A 10,349-nucleotide genomic window follows, 5' to 3' on the forward strand; every position below is an offset into this window, starting at 1 on the left:
AGTGAATCGATTTTATGTGTTTTTAAAATACGATTGAATTCGCTAAATCTATCATGCCTTGGATAAAATTTTTGAATATTATTTGACTTCAAAGATTTATAATCGAGTCTAGTCATTTTTTACCTTAAATTAAAAATTAATCTACACGACTCTTGATTAGATTTTTCAAAGAATTTTACTTGACTCGGGCGATTCGACCTAGTCAAAACCCGTTTCCAACTATGCTCTCACTTATAGAAGTACCTATGACGCACTAACAATTGAATCCTTGGTTTTCAGCTTCAGCCCTGAACATCCCATTGAGAAGACGAGAGGAGATTGGGAAGTCCATGCCTGGAACCTGTTCGATCCCGAACTCTTGTAAGTGATTAACCCTCTCCCAGAATGTTTAGCTTCTGTAGCAGAAAGTTTTTTCGTATAAAGTGGTCTGGTGATTTATCAACATTTTTCCTTCTCATTCGAAACTCATCTCTTAGGTTTAGTTCAAATGCCACAGAACAGTCGTCTCTCACGGTAGATTACCTCATAAAAAGATGTGGGTTAACCCAAGAATCTGCTCTTAAAGCATCCCAAAGGATTAATATCAAATCCACCACAAATGCAGATTGGGTTCGCGCCCTCCTAGACAGCTATGGATTACCTAAATCCTGTATCTCGAAGCTAATCAGCAACCACCCAGCAGTACTCTCTGGGAATCCTAAGAAAATCTTGGAACCCAAGATTGAATATTTCTTAAATATGGGGATGACAGTTCCCGACCTTGCAAAGATTTTCTCTAAGGACCCAAGCATACTAGCGGGTGCCAGTTTGACAAACCAAATTATTCCTTCCATGGAGTTCCTTAGGAGTTTCCTTAACGATGGTAAGAATATTGCTTTGGTCTTGAGTCGGTTGAGGTGGAATACGGGGTTTCAAAGACTAATGGAACCCAATATTGAGTTGTTGCGAAACCAGGGGGTGCCGGAACCTGTGATTTCAAAACTAGTTATAATATGCCCTCAAGCACTTACTTTGAAACAACCTCGGTTTAATGAGGCTGTCCTGAAAGCCAAGGAAATGGGTTTTGACCCCTCAAGTTTGATGTTTGTCCATGCCATACGCACGCTGTCACAGATGAATACTACGTTGGAAACAAAACTGGAGGTTTTTAGGAATTTTGGATGGTCTGAGGATGAGATTCTGTGCATGTTCAGAAAACAACCCTATTGTTTGACTCGCTCGGAGAAAATTCTTAGGATACGATTGGATTTCTTCATGAACAAACTGAGTTTGACTGCTGCGGAAATTACCACAAACCCTGTTGTTTTGCTTCTTAGCATGGAGAAGAGAACTGTTCCAAGGTATTCTATTATTCAAGTTCTTCTCTCTCGGGGGTTGATGAAGAAAAAAAGTATTTGTACTGCATTGACATTGAATGAAGATAAGTTCTTGGAAAAGTATGTTAGGAAGTATCATCAGGAGTTACCTCAGCTGTTAAAGGAGTACAAACGTAACATGGAATGACTTGGGAACTGGGATTGGTGATTTGCAGAATTTGTTTTTGCAATTTTGACAGGTATTTGCATTTTTGTACTTGATGATACTTGGCCATGTAACGTCTAGGTTATTTGGTTGCTTTCTTTCTCTATAGACTGCAGGTAACATTCTCTTCAATTAATAATGTCTTTGTTTGTTCCGTGTAAAATTTTACATGTATAACTTTCATTTAGATAACTTTACATGGGAAAGTTTTGTAAAATTTTACATCTTGAAAAATTTTCAATGTTTGTTTGGAAGCAAGATATGCTGTAATCTTTTCAATGTTTGTTTACCATCTATTTAACATGGTGTAATTATTTTAAATAATTATATGAAATGTCATTTTAATCAAATTTGAATTATACAGTCCCTAGAATATAGTTGTGAGAACCATACATGGCCATTGCCACGTGGGACCTATAGATACATCGGCCATATGTGATCCATTTAAGGCCACAAAGGATACCTTCAAGATATTGAATTGTTTTTTAACAAGGGAGGATTTTACAGTCAAATTGCGCATAGAATTTGCCAAGGGAAATTTTGGAAAATGTATGTTCCCCCTGTAAAAAAATTTTCCCATGAAAGTTTTACAAACTTAAAAACAACAACTACTCAGCTCTATCCCAACTACATTGATCCTTGCCCTCCAATCGGCTCTATTCGAGGTCATACTTGATACAAGGCCTATACTATGCATGTCTTTCCTCACCACTTCTTCTAGGGTCATTTTAGGTTTGCCCTTGGTTCTTGTAGTTCCTTCAATCTGAATCAAATCAGTCCTCCGTACTGGGGCATCCAAAGGCCTCTATTGACCTCAAACGACTTTCTCGTAGCTTATCGTGTATCAGAGCTACTCCCAAATCAGCTCTAATATGATCATTCCATATTTTATCCTTCCTAGTTTTGCCACATATCCATCTCAACATCCAGTCGTCAACATCTCTGCTACACTGAGTATATCTATATGATGCTAGTGCCCAACATTCGGCACCATACATTAAAGCCGGTCGTACGACTATCCTATAAAATATCTTTTAAGTTTTAAAGGAATACATTCACACAACACTTCGGATGCACCTCTCCACTTCATCCATTCTATTTTAATTCTCTGTGAAATATCATCCTCTATATCACATTCTTTATTTATGATTGAGCCCAGATACCTAAAATAATCACTTTGCAGAATCTCCCTCTCATCAATTTTCACCACCTCATTATCCTTCCTATTGTAACTAAAGTTACACATCATATACTCCATCTTCGTTCTACTTATCTAAAAACCTTTTGATTCCAAGGTTGATCTCCATAACTCCAACTTGGTGTTAATCCCTGCTTTTGGCCCCATCCACCAAAACAATATCATCAACAAAAAAATTTAATTGCCTAGGCTTCTCTGACCCAGCTACTCCTTACAAAATACTGAGTTATTTGAATGGAAAAGAGCTTTCTCCTAATAAAGTAGAACTAATTACAAATGCTAATACTGCAGAAACTATGGTGAAGGCGGTGGCAGTGGAGTCTGGTGTAATGAGTTTGATGTGCTGTTATCATGTTTTGCTTCTTATCATTGGCCTCCATATAATTGAGTAAGATAAATGCTTACCTGTATGGTTGAGGCTTTGTAAGGAGTTGAATCTCTCAGCGATTGATGTGTTTCAGGATTATTTATGTTTTTGCTGTTGATGTGGATCATGATTATAATATGTTTTTGGTGAACCTTTTGTGCTCCCTGTGCTGTTCAAGTTGGAGATTCGGATACCTTTTGGAAAAATTTAATCCTTTCTTGAAGGTCCCCACTCATGTTCACAGAATGCAATAAGGTACACTTGCTCAAGAAAGCATAAATAATCAGCTGCGGTTTAGATTCCGAGGCATCCCTTCCCATTATCAGTTATGATAAAACAGGGACACTCTTCCATTTGGTTCTGTAGTTAGTAATCTAGATCATCTGTATAGGGAGTTTCTTTCCTTTAGTATGGAAAATTAGGGATCGGGACTAGACCACCTCTCCAAACCATATCCAAGCCATAGTTGTCAAGGTGCCGCCTAAGCATCCAGGTGCCTTTTTTGTGGGATGGGTGCCTTGGTCACTAGGCGGTGCCTTGTTGGTGTCGCATTAGTTTTTTACCCCCCTGCAATGCCTTGGGTTGCCTAGCGCTTTGATAACTATGCTCCAAACCCCTTTTCTAGGTTGCAGTTTCACCCCTTTGATCAATAACATTCTGTAAGCCCTTTGTTTGGATAATATTATAGTGAGGAGCATGCACAACCCTTGAATAGTGGATTCAGAATGACCTTTTGGTTCTCTACAGTGAAAACTGTGAACGTGCTCTAAACCACTCACATATGACAAAGAAAACAGGTAAAACCTTTCACTGGCCTCCATTTCTGTTGCCTCTTTTTCGCTGCTATGATTTCAATCGAAAAGGTTAAACAAAGGTGTCCCATGCTTAGAGGTCTGCCTCTAACTCTTCTTCTCCTTTTATGTCGTAGTTTGCCATCTTTCTTCTTTCTTCTCCTCCTTTCTCCCTTTATTTTTCACTCTGCATCAGGCATCACCACTATTGCAGCAGCAGCTACTGCTATGCAGTTTTTTTTTCTTATTCTTCTTTCTTTTTCCTTTCTCTCCTTTCTTCCCTTCACCTGCCCCCCCCCCTCCCATATCTATCTTTCTACTTCTTTCTTTTTTACGTTTGTGGCTTGTCTTCTTTCCTAAGCTTTTCTCACAAATTCAGAATTCTATATTTATGTAATCTTGATCTTACTTTTCCTATTGTGTAGAACTAATCTTGATGCAGGGAATACCCGCAACTTGAAAAAAACTGAGAGGAAACTCAACCAGTTGGGGTGGGTCTGTTCAACAGTCTAGGAAGTTTATGGAACTTCAAAAGAGCAGATTTTTTGCAGAGAAATAATAAAATTCCAAAAGTTCCTCTTCCAGATTCATTCTTAATGATTTTGTAGAGAGTTACATTGGGAGTTGCATTTATGACCTTAAAATAGTCACACAAACAGAGAATACAACATTAGTTTCCCAGTTTTTTTCCTCCTGTTGAAACAAACAGAGACCTCATTGAAACTAGGTTGGAGAATCTTAATAAAAAAGGATTGAGTTTCCATCCTCAAAGTCTGATAGTTCCTGATCACCATAGTTGTCACAGCGTCTAGGCTATCCTTGGCAATGGAGGAGGGAAAAAATCAAGGTGATACCAACAAGTTGTTGCCTAGGTGGCCAAGGCGGCCTTCTACTGTGCCTGGACACCTTGACAACTATACTAATCACTGACATTTCATCCCTTTCTTTCCCCTTGAGTGAAACCTGCCCTGTAATTTCTGTACATACATTGAGAGGGTACTTCTATTGTAATTCCAGTCTTAAGGATCCTAATTTGTCATAATCTAAGGAGAACACAGTGGAATCTGATCAAGATAACTGAAGAGCTACTAAAGAATGCAAATAACATTTACTAAATTTAAGTATTAAGACCAATATGTAGTATCTTAGTCAGTATATGTCTACATAAATTAATCTGAAGGCTTTGTATTTATTTTTCTTTTATTATTATTGTTATTATCATTTTTAAATTGAACGATGGGTTTCTTCTAATAGCAGCAGCTATCCTAAAGCTGGCAGAATGACACTCAGGTGCTTGAGTTTGTACTGCTGCAAAAATCTTAGCCCTATCCACAGGTTAAGAACTTTTTTTTTGAAGGTTGGGGGGGGGTGTTTGGGGTTGAATAACAGTTTAAGAATTTGATGATTTACTAACACTTCAATTAGTTGGGAACTCTCAGATTATAATCCATTCTTTGTCAACACAGGAGCCTTGGTTCTTCATTCTTTATTTCATTGCTCAATGAAAGCTTAAAGTCTTTATGGACTGCTCCCAATATTTCACTTTAGTTCTCTTGGGCTGTCAAGATCACCCTCACACTTGCTTTCTGCTTTGGACATCTAGGAACTTACTGAATGTGAATCGGCATAAGCATGGTTTCCTTTTTCCCATCATTAAGGAAATCATTCCTTAACTGAAAATGCATTACAGGCCATGGTTTTTTTTAAAGGAATATTGCAGGCTGTACAGTTCAGTTGGTCAGTCAAATTGTTCATGCCACCAATGGCTAGGTGCAAAGGATCCAAGGTCTGGTCATTTATTTTTCGAAACATTAACTGCAAGAGTACATCATGCTGATTGAAAGATGGTCTTTTGAGCTATGTTTGGAGTGCATGAAAAACAAACGAAGAAATTTGCAAATTTTTGAAAAAGAAGAAGAAATACTGCTTTTATAATGTTTTCCCTTCTTTTCTATTCATTTCTTGCATTCCAAACATGCAAGTTGGAATCGATGGAGTTTTCCATACAAGTTGTTCGTTTTGGACAGGTTCAGAGTAGGACTGGACATTTTGTGACTTAACCCTGGTAACCTATGACAAAGCCAATGAATTCTATTTTGATAGTAAGAGTTGGTAGCTCTGTGGGAGTGTTTTTTTTTTTTTTTTTAATGGTTTAGCAAATCCCAATCCTGTCTTCAAAAGGGTCAAAATTGAAGTGCACAATCTCATCATGTCCGTATTCATAATGGATGTAGTGGGGTCATTTGAATCAGACAATACAACTTACATGGTTTAAGAGAAATTGGGAAAATTTTCAAATTTTGTATAAAACAGTCATTGGAGAAAAAGAGCAATTTTCCTAGACAACACTTTCATTTTTGGAATCCATGGAAGGCACAGATAAATGCCACATTGCAAGTCAAATGCAGTTCAGATTTTGTCGAGAATTAGACCTCAAGATCCCTAATTTATACTTCAGGCATCAATCTATATGAAGGCAACAAACAAGATAAAGTTTCTAAAAATTTTATCAGTCAACTACCCTGTTTTCATCTTTCTGAGTCTCATAGCTCTCAACTGAGCGGCAACTAATCCGTAAGTTGTCTTCTTATGATGAGATGCAGGAGCCTCTTGTTCTTCTCAGTCTACTGCAGCCATTCACGTAGCATCAATGATTGTGTTGGTAGAGAGCAAGAATGTTGTTTGCAATTTGGGAGTAGATTTCTTTCATTTCAGGAAAAACTACGATAAGGTAACGTCCCCTTTGTGTAGTAGTAGGGCTGTTGCTTGTTGGGGCAGGGCACTCTTCATTCTTCATTTGAGACTAACGAATGTCAGGTTGAGGGTTTCTGCCTTGTTAACCAAAGAGGGTAGTTGGGTAAAGCAAACTCCCTCATTGGATGAGCATGGGGTTTAGTCAAAGTAGAATCGGGTTGCATTGCTTGATGCTCCGATCAAAAACAAAATAGTGGGGACATGTAGGTTCGATAGAATAGGTTCCGTCTCCTAAGGAGCTTAGCTCGCAGGGTACGCCCAAGGGGCATCCAAGGATGGGGCTTTGCTGCATACATCTCGGTGCACATCTAGGGATGTGTGTAGCACGGTCCAACGGCTGGATGCTCCTTGGGCATGCTGGGCTCCCTAGAAACGAGCTCAATACAACAGAATATGTGTTTGAAAGATCAATCCCTTCCCTACTTGCCAGAGAGCATCTCTCCATCGAGATGTTAACAGTTGATCTCAGGTTCCGATGTGCTTACGAGATGTGCTTACGAGCTGGTAGAAAAAGAATCTTTCATTTTGGATTATGAAGGTGCTGGGATTAGTGTAATAATGAGTGGAGGGATATTTCTGATATTAAGAAGAGACGATTGAAATGGCTTACCACATGGATTGTCCACTTGCACACTTGCACATTTACTTCTGAGCAGCTTCTGAAATATGTATATATATTTTTTTGGTACGAGTCTTCTGAAATATATTTTAATAGAAAAGAGAACACTATCTGAGCACATGCAGTGTGTTGTCCCTCTGCCTAGACAAAAGGGTGTGCGAAATGATCACCGCACTCCCAGGAAATTATGATTCTCTATGGAGGTGTGGCGGTCATTTCACACCTTTGTGTCTGGGCGTAGGGGCAGTGCACCGAACGTGCCTAGATAAGGTTCTTTCTCCCTACTCTAATTTTAGGAAAAATGACATGATTAGCTACTTTTGGGTTTTCATTTACAGAACTGTCCACCCTATGTTTGAGTTAATAAAAATATACAAAAACAAGTATAGTTTTACAAAACTAGACAAAATAGTGACTCTTCTTCCTTCCTCAGCAGTTCCCCTCTAAAAAATCTCTTTTTTTTCCTCTGTTACTTGGGGTAGCAGAGAATGGCGGTGGCTGAGACAAGGGTAGGGTTGCAGGGAATGGAGGATGCCTGGGCGAGAAGACAATGACAGGGGTAAAAATGTCTAAAAAAGTGAGTGTAGGAGGGAGAGACACTATTTTGTCCAGTTTTGTAAACTTTAACTTGTTTTTGTCTATTTTTGTTAACTCAAACATAAGGTGGATAGTTTTGTAAATGAAAACCCAGAAGTAGCTAATCATGTAATTTTTCCTTAATTTTATAATATTCATGTTCTCTTTTCTTTTACTTTTTCATTTCATTTTACTGCAATTTACAAAAAAAAAAAATTATCACTCAACTACCCTCAGATCTAACTAAATGGTACTAAAGTGAAACAACACTTGTGTTAGTGGTGAGCTATATATAGCTAGAAAATTCTACAATAATTCTACAAAAAGATAAGGATAAAGTTTTCTTCCACCCATAGAGTCAGAGGACGGTTCACCCACCTTTTTAGGGTTTACAAACCCCTCCTAGGTTTTTGTATGTTTCAAAATACCCTCTTGATACCCATTCTTGGCTTCTCCTACCCCTCAGTGAATGAGATGCCATTCACTGGGTGGAGGGAAACTTGATCCAAAAAACAACTAATGTTTATGTGATTAATTGGATTCCTTCCCCAACCCTTCGAAAACAATGAAATAGATCATATTTGGATTTACAAGAATCATAATCGAATTGTTGAATCGGCCAATTTGGATAGCTGTGATCAATCTCAATTTTGATTCATAAAAAACGGCCAATTCATGACTAGGAATCGGTCAGGCAACGATTAGGAACGGTGGAAATTGGGATTACTGTCATCCGATTCTCATCCAAATCGGACGATTCACCGACCGGATTTGTAAAACAATGGGGTTCTTAGAGATGATCTTGCCAGGTCGGGGGCCTGAAATCCTCATATTACAGAAATATTCAATCTTGGATTCCAAGGTTTTTTTCACGATTTGCAGAGAGTACTGTTGGGTAACTTGGGCAGTTGGTGATTAGCTTTGAGTTACAGGGTTTGGATAATCCATAGCTGTTTAGGAGGGCGAGAACCGAGTCTGCTTTTCTGCTACAATTGCTATATATCACCTCCTCACATGAACAGTGATATGTGAGGGAAAATGCAATCCTTGGTTTTCAGCTTCAGCCCTGCTCGTTCAACTGTGAAGACAAGAGGAGATTGGGAAGTCCATGCTTGGAACCTGTTCGATCCCGAACACTTGTAAGTCATTAACCCTCCCAGAATGTTTAGCTTGTGTAGCAGAAAACTTCTTCATATAAAGTGGTCTGATAGTTCATCAATAACATGTCTCTTTCCCATTATTGGAAACTCATCTCTTAGGTTTAATTCAAATGCCACAGAACAACCGTCTCTCACAATAGATTATCTCATGAACAGATGTGGGTTAACCCAAGAATCTGCTCTTAAAACCTCCCAAAGGATTAATATCAAATCCACCACAAAAGCAGATTCGGTTCTCGCACTCCTAAACAGCTATGGATTACCCAAACCCTGTATCTCAAAGTTAATCACCAACTACCCAACAGTACTCTCTGCGAATCCTAAGAAAACCTTGGAACCCAAGATTGAATATTTCTCTAATATAGGGATTTCAGGCCCCGACCTGGCAAGGATCATCTCTAAGGACCCAACCATACTAGCGAATGCCAGTTTGAGAAACAAAATTATTCCTTCAATGGAGTTCCTTAGGAGTTTCCTTCACGATGGTAAGAGTATTGCTCTGGCCTTGAGTCGGTTGAGGTGGAATCGGGGGTTTCAAAGAATGATGGAACCTAATATTGAGATCTTGAGAAATCAGGGAGTGTCGGAATCTGGGATTTCAAAACTAATTATACTATGTCCTCAATTACTTACATGGAAACAACCTCAATTTAATGATGTTGTCCTGCAAGCCAAGGAAATGGGATGTGATCCCTCAAGGATGATGTTTATCTATGCTGTCCGCACGCTGTCACAGATGAGTAAGACTACGTTGGAAGCGAAACTGGAGGTTTATAGGAGTTTTGGATGGTCGGAGGATGAGATTCTGTGCATGTTCAGAAAACAACCATATTGTCTGGCTCGCTCAGAGAAAATTCTTAGGATGCAATTGGATTTCTTCATAAACAAACTGAGTTGGACTGCAGCTGAAGTTGCCAAGATCCCAGTTATTTTAAATTTCAGCTTGGAGAAGAGAAATGTTCCAAGGTGTTCTGTTATTCAAGTTCTTCTCTCCCAGGGTCTAATGAAGAAACAAAGTATTGGTTCTGCACTGCTAATGAATGATGCGAGGTTTTTGGAAAACTTTGTTAGGAAATATCACCAGGAGCTACCTCAGCTGTTGCAGGAGTACAAACGTAACATGGAATGACTTGGGAACTGGGATTGATGATTTGTAGAATTTATTCTTACAATTTGACACGTATTTACATTTTTTGTACTTGATGATACTCAGGCAATGTAAACGTCTAGGTTATTTACTTGCTTTCTCTATTTACAGGCCACATTCTCTTCAATTGATATTAAAGCTCCATTTTGTTACCCAAAAAAAAGAAGATATTAAGGCTCCATTTTATTTCCGTGTAAAATTTTACATGTAAAACTT

General features: G+C 38.6%; 1 protein-coding gene across 2 annotated transcripts; it reads left to right on the forward strand.

The window, feature by feature from the left end:
• Positions 1 to 307: 307 nt before the first annotated feature.
• Positions 308 to 10,224, forward strand: LOC122670946 (transcription termination factor 1, mitochondrial-like). Of its 2 annotated transcripts, none has more exons than XM_043867997.1 (2): positions 308 to 1,340; positions 9,953 to 10,224. In XM_043867997.1, the coding sequence occupies exons 1-2, from the start codon at positions 385 to 387 to the stop codon at positions 10,113 to 10,115; spliced, it is 1,119 nt and encodes a 372-aa protein (XP_043723932.1). In that variant the 5' UTR covers positions 308 to 384; the 3' UTR covers positions 10,116 to 10,224. The 2 variants fall into 2 exon arrangements, with proteins under 2 accessions (XP_043723932.1, XP_043723931.1); XM_043867996.1 differs by having other exon boundaries at positions 308 to 476; positions 9,086 to 10,224.
• The last annotated feature ends 125 nt before the right edge of the window (positions 10,225 to 10,349 follow it).

This window comes from Telopea speciosissima, chromosome 8, assembly GCF_018873765.1.
Source record: "Telopea speciosissima isolate NSW1024214 ecotype Mountain lineage chromosome 8, Tspe_v1, whole genome shotgun sequence".
Lineage (NCBI taxonomy): Eukaryota > Viridiplantae > Streptophyta > Magnoliopsida > Proteales > Proteaceae > Telopea > Telopea speciosissima.

Bases quoted from the DNA above. Each gene is read 5' to 3' on its own strand.
- LOC122670946 (XM_043867996.1), top strand. From the start codon at position 385: ATGTTTAGCTTCTGTAGCAGAAAGTTTTTTCGTATAAAGTGGTCTGGT. The intron at 477-9,085 runs GTTTAGTTCAAA...CTCATCTCTTAG, and splicing joins ATTCGAAACTCATCTCTTAG to GTTTAATTCAAATGCCACAG.